Source organism: Parambassis ranga, chromosome 19 (genome assembly GCF_900634625.1).
Source record: "Parambassis ranga chromosome 19, fParRan2.1, whole genome shotgun sequence".
NCBI classification, from domain to species: Eukaryota; Metazoa; Chordata; class Actinopteri; family Ambassidae; genus Parambassis; species Parambassis ranga.
This window is the reverse complement of record NC_041039.1, coordinates 17528257-17545614: the sequence shown is the minus strand read 5'-3', so window position 1 is coordinate 17545614 and position 17358 is coordinate 17528257. Positions and strand designations below refer to the sequence as shown.

Sequence of the window (17358 nt, the reverse complement as noted above, 5' to 3'; positions counted from 1 at the left end):
CTACTTCTCTTCCTCAAGCTGTTCGGACCTCCTCATCGTGCTCTCTGAGAGTCTGAAGAGGTGACATTTTGATGAAGAGCTCCTCCTGAGAGCTCTCTTTGTGAGGATCATCCTTTCATGAAGCTGTCATGTTGAAGCTCTATCAGGTAGCTCCCATCTACACTTCAGCTCTGTTGTTTGTGCCAAGCTCCTCATGGCCTCCTGTTTATTCCAGTTATTCTTTAAAGTGAGGGCACTCCTGAAGCTGGCTGTGTTTACTCATTGGTTTCGGGCATTATTTTATTCAAGAAGCAGCTGCCACTTTTCTAACCTGCTCTCTTCTTGAGAACCATGATTTTGCTGCAACACTTTTTCATTTTTCATTCATCTCCATCTGTCTCCGTTCCTCTGCTACATTCTTCTGCAAAATTATTGTTAAGGACATGAATATGTTTTCAGATGACAGAGGGCAATAACTCATCAAAGTTTTATTATGAAACATTCTGGACTGCAGTTGTTTTGTGAAATTGTTTTGTGGTCTGCAGAAGTGACACAATGCATGCTGGCGCAGGCTTCTTTTCAGCCTTCGTATCCATAGCGATGGTAAGTGGCGAGGAGCTGACAGCAGACAGGCGTCCCGAGGTCGCCTCCTCTGTCTCTGACCCAGTTGCAGGACTCTTCGGAACGCCCATACTTCATCAGACTGCTTCAATTTCCCATCTCATCATGAGTCTTGCATCAACGTTAAGCATTTACCGGTAGGCTGCCACACTCAAGAATCATTAAGGAGGTTATGATTATGTTTCAAAACGCAATCATCGTAGAGCCGGAGGCCGGAGAGGAGGTGTGTATGAAAACCACAGGAGGGAAATTGCTATTCAGTTGTTTTAATAAATACAGGAACCCCTGTGGTTTTGTGAGTGTATTTACAGAAACATTATGCACTTGATGCAAAAAGTTATTAATGTATTGTCATGTGTTTTATTGAATTTTCACACAACAACATGAGTTTTCATGTTTTTATATGAGATTTATGATGATTTATTTTCTGGTCATTTAGTTGAAAAGCATCACACAGGATAAATTATTTACACTATGAGGTAGCTTCAACCAATCAGATCAATAAAACACAGTGAGCCACTGAGGATGAAAGCAAGAGTTAGCATGAATCTAGAAGGAAATTAGGGGCTTCAACAGTGAAATATGGCTTCTTATAACAGTCCAGAAGATGTTAAAAAGCACCGATTTAGTGTCTTTTTGGTGAATAAGCGTCTATGAACCATTTCCACGGGTGTGTGCGTTCCAGTGTTGATATTTTATAGTGGTAAACTGTATTTTTATCACGTCATCTCTCTTCAGGGTGCTGCATCGAAGTCATGTCATTTGTGATATTTGAATTTTACCACAAAAGCAAAACACATGATTTCTGCCCAAGTTTCAAAAAAAGTTTAGTTTCTCCTCCTTTTTTTTCTTTTACTGCTCCCGAGGGAAACTTCTTGTCCTCTGTATTTGACCCGTCCTCAGTATTTATAGTAAGCTGGGCTTCAGCAGCTGGTGCCAAACACTGAAGTCTTTTTTTAAGTGGGAGGTCACACAAGAGATCAAACAAGTTCTGCACAGAAAAAAAGAGCCAGCACCAAGAGTCACATCCTTTTTCATGTTCATGTCAAAGTCTCTTTTTCATAAACGCATATTAAATGATAGCTTTGCAAAGTATTCTAAATCCTAGAGATAGTTTGCTTTTTTTTTTTTGTCCTAATCTTGATCCTCAGCCAAAAGGTGGACAATGTGGTGCCAGTCTGGGAGAGATTACAGCTCAGACATCCAGAGGATGCAGCACACAGCTCCTGCCTGAACTCTGCAGTAGACAGGAGAGCTGTACTGACAACATCGATCCAAAAAAAATGTACTGATGCAACACAGGAGCTGCTGCAGCAACCGTCCTGATCACATCTGTGTTTTTATCAGCAGTGTGAGAACGTATTAATAACTAAAAGGTGTTAAAAATAACCTGTCAAATGTATGAATAATCCGATAAATCGTAAAATAAAGTGACATGTCTGTGTTTAATATTAATCTGCATGTGTGTGTTATATGCATGAGATTCCATATATTGATTTAATGCTGACTATCATAGGTTTCTAAAAACTCCTGATGTGTCCAAAAACTCCTGATGTGCAGGGAACAGTAAATCAAACGCACCTTTTCAGGTGCGATGAAGCCCCGCCCACTTGGTGCGGTGAAGCCCCGCCCACCTGGATTTCGCGCAGGATCTCGTTGTTTCTGCTAAAAACAAACCAAACAGCTTTCAAGAATTCCTCCAACAAGCTAGTCAAAGCAACCAGCTTGTCATTTTTTGGACAATTGTGTGACCAGAAGTGTGCAGGACACCAGCAAGTTTCTTTATTTTTCCAGTAGCTTGTTTGTTTTTTCCTCCATGTTGACACCAGCTCTTCCATCTCGGCACCTGCTGCCTAAGGTAAGCAACCTGCTAATGCTAACCGCGTGCTTGTTTTGGCTCCGTTTAGTTTGTGTGCTTTGGATAAAGTCTGAGCCTGGGTGGGTTATTTTTCTCTGACCTGTTATTTGTATGTTTGGGACATTTCTCCTTATTGCTGCTGTGCTATAGTGTGCTGTGCTATGTTATGCTGTGCTGTGCTAGCATGCTACTGTTGAGGTTTTTGCTCTTGGTTTGTGGGCGTGGTGGAGATGTTTGAGTCTCCAGCCTGACCTGGTTGTGTGTTTCTTCTTCTTCTCATTGTGAAGCTGCAGCAGTTGGAAGTTGTTGGATATGATGCTGCTGCCTCTCTGGATGTAAACATGACTGCTCAGAGGCTGTTTTGCATAATTGTATCGCTGTAATATTTGCTTCATGCGGAGCGTCTGTTACACATTGTCACAATTTCTCCACATATTTTATGTTCCACTGAGCATTAAAAATATTTCAATCTAAAGCAATGGTTTTCTTTGACAGCTTCCAAACAGCATCATTACAGTTTCCCTGTGTCACTCAGCCCCACTCACTAATGAACGTTTGTTACTTATCGGTGCGTCATAACATTAAACAGTAAACTGTTTGCTTTTATTCATAATTATCAATCAACGATGTGTCTTTGTCAGTGTGCTGACAGCTTACATCATTAATGTCTTGTTGTATGAATATAAAAATAAAGGCCAATATAAATTCTGTAAAACCAAACCTCAAAATTATGTTAAATTTGACGTTGTTATATTTAAATAATCACAAAAAATAAACCATTCACACTATCAGGATTCTGTAAAAACCAAAAGAGTCTGCACTCTTCCATGCAATCAGGAAGCCATGATTGACTCACCTGTGATGTGTAATTATTTGACAAACATTCAGTATGTGTTGGGTTTTTAGCTCTGTCTGTAGAGGCAGTAAAAATGCAATTGCTTCAATAACAATGTCATGGGGAGCTTCCACATTTTCAACTGTTTTAACACCTGTTGAGATGTTTTCTAATTAACAGCACAGACATCTGGTCATGATTGTGCAATGTCTATAAAAACGCAGGACTTAGACAACGAGCCAACCGTAAAATCCTCCACCGACAAGTAAGACCAACTGTCAGTCAGTACTGTGCTGTGTGCTCTTCTTCTCTGTTCTTGCCAGTAGTCATAGTCAGGTGGTTTTAATGGACATTATCAAATATAACATTAATATCTGCTTCAGATGGATGTTAATGTGGTCTTAGTGCCACAGCAAATCTGGCCGGAGTAGACAGGGCATTGGGAAGCTGATGCCTAATGGAGTTTTAATAGATAAATGTTGGCAGGATGTATCAGGCTCCTCAATAACAGCAGGATGTGGAAATCCACACAATGGTTTTTAAATGGTGATGGATGGCAGCAATTGGTTCCATATACGCAGATGGGAAGAGCGCTGGTTACTGGCATTCAGGAAGGAGGAGGACATAGATGGATAGGGTGGAGAAAAGATGGCAGAGTGAGGAATCTGCCTGATAAGCTGAACCTTGGCAGGATGATTGACAGAGCTGGATGAGAGTTGGGTAAAAATGCAAGTCAGAGCTTGTTAGGAAAGCTCAAGGGGACCTTGACAATGTGGTAACAAACTTCTGTGCTGCGGGGGCCTTTGTTGAAGGCAGGAGGCAGCAGGTGTCTGATTTGAAGCGAGGTGTTGATCTGTGACACGGCCTGGCGCTGTCTGATTTTTTTTTTTTTTTTTTTGCTTTACTTTCTCACCGTCAGCTTATTTCTTTAATGATGCTTCCGAGTTGGCCAGCTTCGGACGTGGCTCTGCCAGATCGAAAAGGTTACTGCCCTGAAGGTGGAGGCGTCATCTCATGGTGTATTGATTGAGTATAAAAAAAGCAAACACTCTGAAGCTTATGAAGCTGTAGAGTCACATTTCTGAACTCTTCTAGAATTGTGCCTTTTTATGGACTTCCTTAAACCACAAACATGCAAAAAGTAGGAGCAGTGAGAAAGTTATCTTTTTAATATCTATTTACTTCTTCTATGTATTCCAGCTTTCAATATAAAAACTACTGTTTTGTCCTTTAAAGCCAAGTAGAAAGGGTACATAATTTATTTCAAGACCCAGAGTCAGTTTAGCCCACACTATCCTTTAATATTTATTAATCTTCTGCTGATACTGGCTGACGTGCTTTATTTTTTAATGAACCTACAAGAAGAAAAATATAAACTAGTATAAATGATTAAATGTGTTTCTACAGGACTATAGTTTTATTAACAGTATTTTCACATTTCAGCCCAGTCTTATCCCATAATGTAAAATAACAGGTTTTGTAACTGTTTTGTGCACAGTGACATAAATTGGTCTATTTTTATGTGACAGCATATATATATATATAATATTGTGTTTCTTGTCTGCATCACGCTTTTTTTGCCAGTGAAGTATTGGTGAATTTTAATGTATTGTTTCATGACTGACATGAATCAGCTTTATATGACAGCCAGCATGATACATCAAAGCAGTGCCTAATGCCGTCTGTGAGTGGAAAATGACGCTTATGTCATAAGGCATTTCATGAAAATAAAGCCATGATGGCACAGGGTGGACCTAAACCCAGACTCCTGCATGAAGGACCATTAGGAGCTGGAGGCCTCTTACCTCTTAATGCAGTTCTTTCTACTGTTATATGCCTGATTTGTGTACACGTCACGGTTTGACTAAATAAGCAAACGATTCGTGTCGGTGCAAAAAAAAGTAATAGATCACTTTACGTGACTTTTTCACATAATGGGATGAGACTGTGCTGCACATGTAGTGATAGTTTTTAGACTTGTCTTTGTCTGCTCCTGGCTTTCATAAGGGCCTGGTTTTAAAGGATTAGTGAAATAATATTTTCCAAAGAGCACTTGACACAGAGGGATTTAAACACACTGGAAAAGATAAAACTTTATTTCTCCCTGTCGTGACAATACAAAGTCAACAAGTGCAATAACAATCCAACTGAAAACGGTACTGGTACATTCTATCTAGTAGTAAATACATAGACAGAATGTGGTGCACATCATCATCATCATCATCATCATCATCACCACCACCACACCCAAAAAAGTGAGGTATCAACCACTACAAAGCTTCTGTGTGTACAGGTGGGTATTCAACTGTAAGGCAACTGTTACCATGACAACTGGAGAGACTGAAACAGATGTGTGCTTCCTTCTTCCCATTGTTTTTTTTTATTTCTTTTGTTAGCTTTTTATATGGGAAGAGGGTTAAGCTGATACGATTTACAGTACCACATCACATCAGGCCAGAGTCAAGACTGTTTTCAACAAAACAGAAAACATCACAAAACCAAGTTGTAACATTTAAAAAAAACATAACAAAACAGTGTGGGGGATCCGTTTCTGACCCTGCTACTGCTTGTCAGAGGCAAAATGATGCTTTCTTTGAATTCCCTGGGTGTGACTGCTGTGTTAGATTACTGGTAATAAGAACAGACCTCCTTTTCTCTCCTTTATTACGGGTCAAAACAAACAGCATGGAGCCCTGAATAAAGAGACATGTTTCCTGCAACACATCAGAGTCTTCCCACTTAACCAGCTTTGGGGACTAATTAAATCACCTGTTAAAAAAAAAACCTCCCAGTTTGCTGCTGCTGTTCACACTCTGGAGGGGGCTACAAGAGAGAAAGGATGAGTGTGTCATTTAGAACCACTGCTGATCTCTAGGCCAATTATTTCCCTTGGACACAACCTGTTTCTCTGACCCTGAAAGCGATGGCACAAGTCTACTGGGGCACACACGCAATTAAACTTTAGAGACTGAAATGGGAATTAACTTGCTCTAACAACTCAGCAAATTTAAATATTATTGCTGATAACTGAGGATGATGCTGGCAGGCCCCACTTAGAGCACTTGACCACAGTTCTGTTCCCCTTAAAAACTTCAGAGAGATGGAATATGAAGGCAGATTAACAGCATCTCCTGTTTAGCTTTCAGTGGACGTGGGGACCAGAGATTCTGTGCACGTACTGACTCGGCAGCTGCCAGATGCAAGATTGGGACAGACACCCCCCTCCTACTGTACCTACCTTCTGTCTGCCTGGTCTTCACACCCTGTCACTTGTATTGAAACTGGCATCAGCAGCTGCTTTGTACAACGTTTTATAGATTGCTGAAGGATACCTCAGCTGCTCATTCAGGTTTGGTCAGCAGGGTAATAAATAACTTTTCCATGATTGCAGAACTGAAACAATTAGGTAGGAAATAGATAATTTCCCTGCCTTTATTCTAATCAGAAATGTATTGTATGGTTACATGTTGATGCCGAAATGAACAACAGTTCCCCAGTCTACTCTGATAGTTAATAAATAACACCAAACTGCAACTTTCTGACTAATCACACATCACAGATTATTTTTTAATATTCATACTAATAGGCAGATTACCGGTAGTCCATAATGAAACTAATCTTGCATCATTACTGCTCTAAATTATATAATAATAATAATAATTCATGTATTTTTCCACTGAATGCTTCACAATCCTTGGTCTTTAACTGTCTACTGTCTCTGAAACTATATTACTCGTACTTGCAGCCCTACTGTAAGAGATTTCCTTCCATTTAACTCTTTCACTCTTGCAAAACTGACACTGATATCTTTGGAGATCGTGATAAGTTCGTTATCTAGAAATACTGTGTGTCATCGACTTCACCTTCATGTTATTAGCAGACTGAGCTAAAAGGTCTCTGATACACCTCAGTGATGACCCAACCTTTCTGACTCTTACATAAGGCGCCATTCGCTACTGTACATTATTGCTGACAGTGAAGGGGGTTCAGTGGACTTTTCTATTATGGCTAATCACTTACTTGTCTATTATCAATGTGGGATATAGAATGCTCCTTATAAAGGAACTAATTGTTATTCATTTGCATCATATTGCTAATGGAGCTGTTTATCAGGCACCTCCAGATATGAGGAAGGTCAAACAAGTCATTGGGTGAGGTTATGGAGGAGATGGTTTTGAATAGGTTTGTCTGGTTATGTGTAGCATAAAGCTCTTTGTTGTCGTGAAGGCATCCCTGATCCTCATTGATGTTCTGGGTGAAGAGAGAAAAGTCTTGATGACCTTATTGTCAACCCTATAGAGCAGTTAAACTGCATGGTGTTATGTCCTCGTTAGACACAATATGGATGTGCTGTTTTGCAGAAAGGAGACATTTCATACAAGATATTGTTTTTCAACATGTCTGCTTTCAATAGGTAACAAAAACATTCTACTCTAAGTGAGATGCTCAGCATCAACCTAAGCCGTTTATGTTCAGAATGTTAGCCACTCATACGTTTCTCTGACTACTTCACATAAATAAATCACCAAATAGATAACCCACAACTGTGTCTAACTGCTACTGAACACAAAGTGACACAGCAGTGTAATAAACATGTTTATATCTAGAAAGATGTATTTCTGTCTTTTTTTTTTAAACAGGCAAGCTTCCTCACTCGCGAACAGTTTGTCCAGTTGAGCTTGGATTTGTTTGGGATACTCCAAGCCTTGCCAGCCATTTTTTGGGGGGATCACTGAACCCTGTGAGCAGTAAGTTGAATGTATCGGTCCCTCCTCTGCTGTGGCAGCAGCAGTTCAGTCCTCTGTGTGTCCTTGCAGCCTTTGTTCAGCTGCTTAATGTCAGTCCATGGGTGTTTTGTGCTGATTAAAAAGGGGCAGTAGTTACTGTAGTAGTAACTACTGCAGTATGGCTAGCCCACCAGTAGTGTTGTGTTTGTGGTCCAGAGGGGGGTGACCGTGGGACAGCTCCTCTGCACCATGTAAGGAAACCAGGTGTTGCTACTCGTCTGTTTGTCCACTCGCAGCATCATTCTGTCAGGAAAAACAAAGACTTTGCATCAATGTTTATGCTTGTTTCAGTTAACATTTTACAGACTGTGCATGTGGGCTAAGTGTAATGCCTGTTTTTTGTGCGATTTGTAGTTTTCATTGCACTTATTAAGCAACAAGGGGCTAAATGTACAACTAAGACAGACAGGATAGCAGCTGAAGTAGAGGTTACCTCAGGTCTTGTCTTGTCCTTTACAAGCAAAAGTTGAAGCTCCACTTTCACCGCCAACTATAAAACATTCTGAGGCCGTAGACAGGAAAAGGCCACTTTCTACGCAACTGATTACGTGTGACTCAAGAAAAGCAACTGCAGCTTAATAGCAAATATTTAACTCTTGGTTAGTCTCTGAGATGGCTACCTGTCAGACAAGGAGGTAATGAATTAATTATTAATTAAAAAAACACAGTTGTTACTGAAACTTATATATAGAACCCAAAAACTTTTTTGGGCTGTAAACATGTGCATTCCCATGGTAAATGTGGCCATTATAACAAGGGAGTCTATGGGGAATTGACTCACCTTAAGTGGCCAATCTCATTACTGCAGCTTGTGGCACACTGGTTTAAATTTTTAACCACAGAGGTGGCATCTCGTTGAAACCCCTGTGCAATTGTGGAAATTTCTACTGTAAACACTAGACCAGCAGCAGTTGTAGCGACGACTGAAGGAGTCAAAGATCACAGACTAAGATTTGGTAGATGCCTGGAGAAAGAATGATGAATGATTTACAACACCACAGTATATACTGTTGCTTTATCCTCTTCAAACAACATTGTTATAGCCCAGAGTGCATATGTCTGCATCATCCAATTTTTACCACAGAAGTTGTTTAGAGGAAAAAAATCGCCCAGATCCTATTGAACAACACAGACATGGATTTTAGCTTCATGGCTAAAATGGCCTCAGATTACAGCGTGTTTGTGTGTGTGTCTTTGTGTTTGTGTGCCTCATGGTTCGCACTGATCTTTATATAACAATGTATTGGCTCAAGAATCAGCAAAAGGCCCGAAAACACAAAAACTAATAAAACAGGGCAGCTCTGCTTTTCAAAAAGCAATCAGATTTACAGGAATATTTTACAAGTCGGTAATTCTTGTAAAGACTCTAAGCCCACCCCAGCTCTATGAATCACATCCACCGATCCTATTTCTGCTGCCCAGAATAACATAAATATATTGTAATGGGAAAATAAAAGATTCCACTTTCCTCACCTTATTGACGATTTACTTTCTACCGTACTCTCATGAGGACACATGGGTATTTTTCAGCAGCAGAGTGATACATGCGATTAGGAATGAATGGGAGGGTACTATAATCTACTGCACTCTAGAGATAAAGTCTAAAATGTAAAGTAAACGTGTGACAACACATCTAATAAAAGATCACAAAAATAAACATGAAAAAAATCGCAGCTACCCCACTTGCTTTTGGCAACGCCAGAAGTCATGCTACAGCTTTCAATGGAGCTAAACCTGTCCTGCTCTTTCTCTTTAGCAGAACCCTGTATCTGGATGCCTTTTGTAGCGTCCATGATGTTAATTAACTTACACCACATGGAGAGTGTTGCATTAATTGGACAAGGCCTTGGCACGTCGCCCTGTGGACAGACAGGCCAGGAATAATTTCATAATGTACAATTCTATTATTACCACCATCCAGTGAGTTCAAAGATGGATGTGAATATGCAGGAGACAGAGGTGAGCTTTGATCACACTCTGACAGAAAAAAAACAGGAGGAAAAATATGTGAAATGCTGTTTTAGCTGCCAGAATTCAGAGTGTCATTCTCTCTGTAGAGAGGGCAGCAGGTGTTAAAGTGCTAATGTTAAGGTGGGTTACCTGTGACCAAGGCTATGTAACAGACAGACTGAGCCAGTGATGGAGACAGCATTTACGAGACTGGTTGATAGCACTGAGTCACTGGCTGTAAGACACAGTGCTACGATGGCTGGTGAGTCAGGTATATGCTGAATGTGGTGACAGATGCCCCCTCACATGGACCAGTCTACCCATGGCTAAGCTCAGCTGGCCCTGACTGAGTGGGTGAATACTGGCATGAGCTGCTGCTGCTGCTGCAACATGGTGCCAAGTGATTTATCAATCGCCAAGGGACTCTGTGACGTGTTCTGGTTGTTGTGCAGCGGTGTCATTTGATGTTGCCCAACATCTAAATCCTCCTTCTTTTATCTATGACACTTTTAGCTAATGCTCAGTGTACATTTAAACCAAGGTTGAGTCATTTTTTATTCCACCACCAAACAGGAGCAAAGGAGCAGATGATTTCTTATCTTGATTGCACTGATGTTTTTGCACAGTAAGTCTTCTTCAGCACCAAATAAAGGCTTACTAAATTTATTTAACACATGCAGTACAGCCTGAGTGAACGGACAGCAGCAGATCAGATAGCTCTGAGAGAGAGAATGTCAGAGCGGGCACACTACACAAGGAATGTATAATAAGTGATGATATAGTAGATTCTCACTGCCAACTTCTTTAAAATGTTTCTTCTGCTATCAGGATACCCAGATGATGCTACTGCTGCTCGTCCACTAGTTACAAGAAGGGGATGAGTTGGCAAAAAGGGTGGGCACAAACTGGGAACCAGGCCAAACCTTTTTGGTTTTGATTCAAATTTGTTGCAAACGTTCACTTGGACTAGCAGATGAACCGATTCTTTTAAAGATTTATTGACACAGCAGGAGATGATTAATACGACCTTTAGCTATCTTGACTTTGGCTCGCTTCAATCAACTACATTAAGTGGTGTTTTAGTGGTGCAGCAAGGCTGGTTTGAGCAGAGTCCTTTGCAGTTTGCTTTTTAAGGTTGAAGTGCAGAATGGTGTCGTGGGGTACAAATACCTTTGATAAGGAATCCTAGGTTTAGAGGACTCATAGCTTTTCTCTGATGTTCTGCTTGGTTGTAGATCAGACAGACTTGTAGCACTGACTGCAGGGGTGAGGCAGACTCAGGCCAGTAGTCATGCCTTGTAAAAATACAAAGGAAGGCTCATGATATATTGTCTTTTTATTATTGATCACTCACTGGTTTGTCAGTAATCATCATTACCCAGTGAGTAAACTGTGATCTGCTGGCAATCCCCTGCTTACTCAGAAACAGAAAACAGCACATCTCTTCTTGTAAAGTGAATATAAACTATAATAACTGGCTTGGCACACCTGTTGTTTTCCTCTTGCCTCAGTTGTGCACCATTTGATGAGGAATGAGACAGTTAAGTTTCATTTATTTGTATAAACTGACGTGAATAAGAGATTTTAATAAAGGGAGATCCGTGGAGAGAAAGTAATAACGGTTTCTCAGGCCGCCCACACTGAGCTCCCCTAGCAAATCTGCAGCAGTATATACCAGCCTGCTCAAGTACTAGCGATATGGTAAGCTGTTTTCCACACACTGAACAGCAAGCTGCACTTTCTTCGTGCATGCAGAGAAATTGTTTGATACTTTGACTTGCTGTCAGGACTGCTCTGCTGTACTGGTAACCATTAGCGCTGGATTCCTAAGTTGCTGTGCGACTGGGTTGTTTTTAGATGCTGCTGCATGGCAATTGTGGGACTTGACCCCAACGTTGTTTGTTTACATTTGGCCAACAGATGTTCAACTAAGTGGACCCAGTTTTCTGAGCCATTACCCTGCATCCTCTCTGGGGATAAGGTCTGTACCCCCACACATAAAACACGGACCATCTGATGACGCACTGTGTGGGCAACATAAACTGTTGTATACATACACTATCACCCACTGTTAGCACATTTAAGAAAAAGTGTCAGCAGCATCTGGATTCTGAGAAGAGCTTCGCTGTGTGAAACTGTAAACAGGCTATTCTAATCTTGTCCCAGAAACGGCTTGTGACTGAATTTAGCTCCCAGCATCTGTCACTTATTTTTACTGATGTGAGTGATTCTGGTATTTTTAGTTCTGTCCTGTTTATTAAAAAGCGGTAACACTTGCACAAAGATGTTGCGAAGGGTGATACCACTCCGCTATCTATCCTGAAGCAGTTATTTATCACCAGCATGAATTACCATGAACATAGCATGCTCCCATTTTCAAGACCCACTTTGTCAATGAGCATTTTGCTGCATGTTCAAACATCCCTTTCATACATTGGCTTAAAACTGATATACTGCCAGTATAGGTCAACCTAGCTACTCTAGGATTGATGAGTCCTCTCATACTGAACTGACTTCATGTCTAATGAGGAGGCTCCATGGATATGTCCAGTCTTAGTTAACCACATTTCCACCAGCAGAGTAGCCCCAGGTTCCCTCTGCAGCATCCTAGCTCTTCTATCTATGGCTCCCACAGTCCACACAGCTTCTCTAAGCCATTTGTCAAACCTCTGCTCACATTAAATTATCATGACCCAAGAGAGATGTCTACCTCTAGAAAGAGATGAGCCCCAGCCAGACAGATAGGGTGCACAGTGTCTGAGATGGGGAACTGAATGAAAAATTGACTGCACAAAAAATGTAAGTTTGTTCAGGCTGTGCTCTGTGATTGTGTAGCTATGTTATGAAAGTTTGAACAATGTCTGGCAAAGGAAGAAGTGTTCCCTGCGGCTGCAGTGTGCTATAGTTCACTCATGGCCTCGTAAATCATCTCATATGTTTAACAGCAGTCATATACAGCTGAGTGCAGCTAGGGACTCCTGTGACTCCTCTCAAAGGTAGTAAAAAGATAAACTAAAAGGACAGCAGATGGTGTTTTGCCATAGAAACACCACAAATGGTTCCTACCGTGACTGAGAGTTGACTCATTCGGGTTAAATATGAGCTAGGGACCCCAGGCGGGCAGAGGAGCTTTCATATTATCCTGTTCTTTTCTATTCATTAATAATGACAGCTTCCTAATGAGCTAGTGAGACTTAAAATCAAGAAATCTATTCAAATCTAAATGTCTCTTAGGAGGCTAATGTTGAGTGAGAGTGCGGCTATTTTTAGATAAAAGACAAATACAGAACAGATGCTTTGCAGAAAATTATCCATTAGTGAACAGGGGGGCAGATTTCTTAAAACACTGATAAAGTCTGTATATTATGTATCATCATGTGTCTGTGTGGCGTCTACATCTTTTTGTGCAGTACTTTTACCAGGGAGCTCAAGGAAAGGGGGAGCGTGATGTTGGAGCTTCCACCCTGTTGACTTAGAGAAAGTATTCTAAAAATGCTCTAATTTGTCCTGTTAGACTCACAGATTTCCTGCCATGTTGATCTCGACTCAACAACACACTGAGTACAAAGGAAAAACAGGCAGACAAGAAAACAAGCCACTGAGAAAAACCGGGCTAAAACGAAAGTAAAACATTTCTAAAGAGAACCGCTGAATTGATTCCATTCAATGTTTTTCCCCTAAACAACAGCAACTGTGTCTGTTCTACAAAAATGTTTATTAGAGCAGAACAAATTATATCGTGCAACAGTCACAGGAAATGTAACACATCCTACTGTATGCTGTGGCTTCATTTCTTTGACTGTTGAAGACATTCTCATCACTGTGATGGTGAGACTTGAGATAGAAGCTGTCACAGTTTTCTATGCCAAATTAAATTCATCAATGGAGTGAGAAACTTTGCACACCTTGTTCACAAACACGGAACAAACTGTACTCTTGTACAGGCATACCTGTGTGACATGCCATGTGTCAGTTGTCTTGTCCTGTCATGTGTGTTACTGTAGTGGCTTGCCCTTTTACACAGCAAGCAATTTAGTGCAGTGACTAACTCTACTGAAGGCTCAAAACAATAAAAAACCCCCATTATTCCACCTACATACCTTTCACACTGAATTGCATGGCCTGCATTGAACAAGCTACAAATAGGCTTGTACACAATGGCGTGTGTGCTGCTGCATTTTCAATGTTAAAAATTGCTTTGTTAAAACGGCACAAAAGCATGTAGAGGACAACTTAATTGGTCATTGGCCAACTCCACTGTGAAGGCTTTGGAGTAAGGCACTAATGAGGCAGAGCAGCACAGAAGAAGAGCAGTTTAAATTCTGAAAAGTTTTTTAATGTGTTGAAGCACACTGACTTTCTTTGTGCCAAACAGCAGATTGGTGGTCGTCATATGACAACAACTCACCATGCGGTGGATGTGTTGTAGGGCAGGAGTGTAGGGCTGTGGCTCTCCCCTCGGAGGCTGTGTCTCGGCTGGTAGTGGCTTGGGACCATAGGCTGAGCCTGAGCCTCACTCTCCTCTGGCATGGACCTGTGCCACTGACTCCGGGCTTTCTTCAGCCAGCGTCCTCCCAGACCCCATTTCTCCAGATAGATTCTGCACAGCTCGTAGTTTATGGCTGAGTAGTAGAGGAAGTCCAGGGCCAGCAGCACCATGACGAAGAAACCGTAGATCCACACGCCGACCAGGGCCGTATAATTACTGCAGAAGGGACAGATTGGGTGTATTAACTTTGCGCAATCTGGGAAGGATGATGATAAACACTCCTCACATGCTCAGAGCTATCGTTCAGTTACCCTCAAGCTGGGCCCTCAAATCCCAAACGCTGCGATAGCGCTGCCAGGTGTGAATGTTTGCTGTTCATGTGGCAAGACCATGGCATTCATCAAATCCTCCCTTGTTAATAACCAGTTAATTAAATAAAAATATTAAATGCCCTCCAACTGTTCCATTTGCTGCTTCTTTAATGCAGCTTTCTAAATTGGACAGAATTTCATTAGCACAAGAGACTTTTTTAATCCATCTCATCGTGCATAGTTCCTCTGAAAAACGGTGCTCTTGTTTCTCACCTCTCATAAATTTTCTTCATGTATTACACCATCCAGCTGGATTTATGTGGGGCACATTTGAACTTTGTTTTAGTCCACCCACATCCATAAAGTATAACAAGGTGAATGAGCAAAAATAGCTTCAGAAAGCGGCTCCCTGATAAGCCTGAGAAGCAGCATTTGCAAAAACAGAGATGTATTAAGCTATCTCTGGGTGTGACATCTTAGCGTCTTAAATTGGCACTGAGGGCATTTAGTTGGAGAATATCACACAAAAATGTTCTGGCTCTGAGAGACAGAGTTGACCAAGATATTACTTCAAAATAGGGATATATTTAGAAGAAGATTCATCATGTATTTCTCTTTCTTTGCAATTAGTGTCACTGCATTGATTAAAGCTCTTTAATTAATTAATAACTGCTGCCCAAATGCTTCTAGTTTAGTAAATCAAATGTATCTGCTTGTGTCTGGGAATGATGTGGCCTTAGGGGTATTTATCTGAATAAATTGCTTTAAAACAAACATCTGAGGTGCTCCAGTGAGCAGACAAATGTGAGTGCTCCACTCAAATCTACGTAAATGTCTCCATAAATACATTTACCTTTCCTCAACTATGTGTCAGAGACATTTACCTATAATGTACTTTAACACATTCTGAGATCATTCCGAAGGGGAGGGAGCGTGAGCCTGCAAAGCAAAACAACATGTGCATAGTTCAAAACCCAAGCCATTCAATATTTAACACTTTCTCGGCAATAGAAAGCAGATGCAATTGATTATCTGTCAAGCTTGTTACTTTTTTCAGCTTTTATTCTCAAATGACCCCCTCCCTGCATTTCAATTCTGCACCAACATGGAAGGCTGCACGCTACAGTGCACATAATAGTGTAACCCTTAGTGGCTAAATGCCTTTAGTTTTACCTCGAACTGCAGTAAATCTCCAAAATCCAACCGAAATACCCTTTTCAGCGTAAAGTATAAGTAGAGAGCAGAGTTATGGCCAGTTTAGCTCACTTGGCCAGTGGTAAATATCAAACCCGCTGTCCTATCAACCACTGAGCCAAGATGAAAGAGTGGCCCAACAGGCTATCTGACACTAAAAATGAAATATCATGACCTGCTGCAGGGCAGTGTGGACCATCCGAGACAGATGCATGCTGGGAGGGCATTAGTACAGAGAGCTGTGGTTTTGTCACCCAAGTCTCCCACTGAGAGCTCCCACAGAATAAGAGGCACATTTTTCTGTGTCCTTCACTCGGTTTAAATCTGCTTATCCTGTAAGCATGTCCTGGGGTTTATGTGTCCTCTCAGAAAATCTGTTATGCTTTGGCATGTGTAGTAGGTTACCATTTACAACACTATACAGCACTATAATTCTTCTATGGATATCTGTAGAGATACAAATACAGTATGGTTTGATGAAATACTTGGCACTTAACACCTGTTGTCAAGACCCTTCTCGTAGAGGTTTCCCACTCACTGCTCTCTGCTTTTGAATGTTTCTGTAGGTGTAGATCAGTGTCACTGAACCTTTTGAGCATGAGGTAACTGATGTCAATGAGTATGATACTATCGAGGAGGAGGATTCTTCGTGAGTCTGAGAAATAAAAAATGGCTTTTTTTTGATGTGAAAATATCCTTCCTGAACCATAGGGCTCTTTAAAATTCTCCACATGAAACATATTTTTTTCCAAATTACCCGTACCAATGATATTATTATTAAATGTTAGTTCTTATTTTTGAAACATATCGCAACTATATCTTACATATCGGCGAATTATAGGCCTGATTTAAGTGGTTAATCCCATGCTAAACACATCTATTTTATTCCATGATTTTTATCTAAACCTGCAAGAATTGTTGCTTTGGACCAAAACTTCAAAGCAACAATTGATAAAGAACAAGGATTAACAGAGCAGACACAGTAGTAGGGGTCGTATTAGGTGAAACAGCAGTGTGATAGTGCAACTTACTTGTGTGCATAACCATCTGAGGTGGTGGTGAGGTTGATCTGCATGACCATCTGGAACTCGGTCTCATTGCAGCAGTACTTGAAGGCCGTGTTGTTGTGGTGACAGCAGAACATGTAGGTCTTGTTGTCTGAGAGGCGAGGGCAGTGAAAACCAAAGTGGTAGCGCCCTTTGTGGTCGGAGTATGGTTCACACACACGGTAATGAGCTGAGAGGGCTGCATTGGTGAGGAAGACAAAAAAGAAAATTGAATAGGTGTAGTGTTTAGGAGACAAACAAAGCAACCACTCAATGAAACATAACTCC

At 41.0% G+C, this 17358-nt stretch overlaps 1 protein-coding gene across 3 annotated transcripts in view; it reads right to left on the bottom strand.

Annotated features, from left to right (window-relative positions):
* Positions 1 to 5360: 5360 nt before the first annotated feature.
* The window catches only part of shisal1b (shisa like 1b), a 32674-nt gene continuing 20676 nt past the window's right edge, over positions 5361 to 17358 (bottom strand). For 2 of the 3 annotated variants that reach the window (XM_028432097.1, XM_028432095.1), the window contains exons 3-4: positions 17056 to 17269; positions 14435 to 14735 (exon numbers count right to left, since the gene is read on the bottom strand). In XM_028432097.1, the coding sequence (XP_028287898.1) occupies positions 14435 to 14735; positions 17056 to 17269 (515 nt within the window). Of the gene's footprint in view, positions 8324 to 14434; positions 14736 to 17055; positions 17270 to 17358 lie in introns of those variants that run through there. The other variant, XM_028432098.1, reaches the window with a different exon arrangement.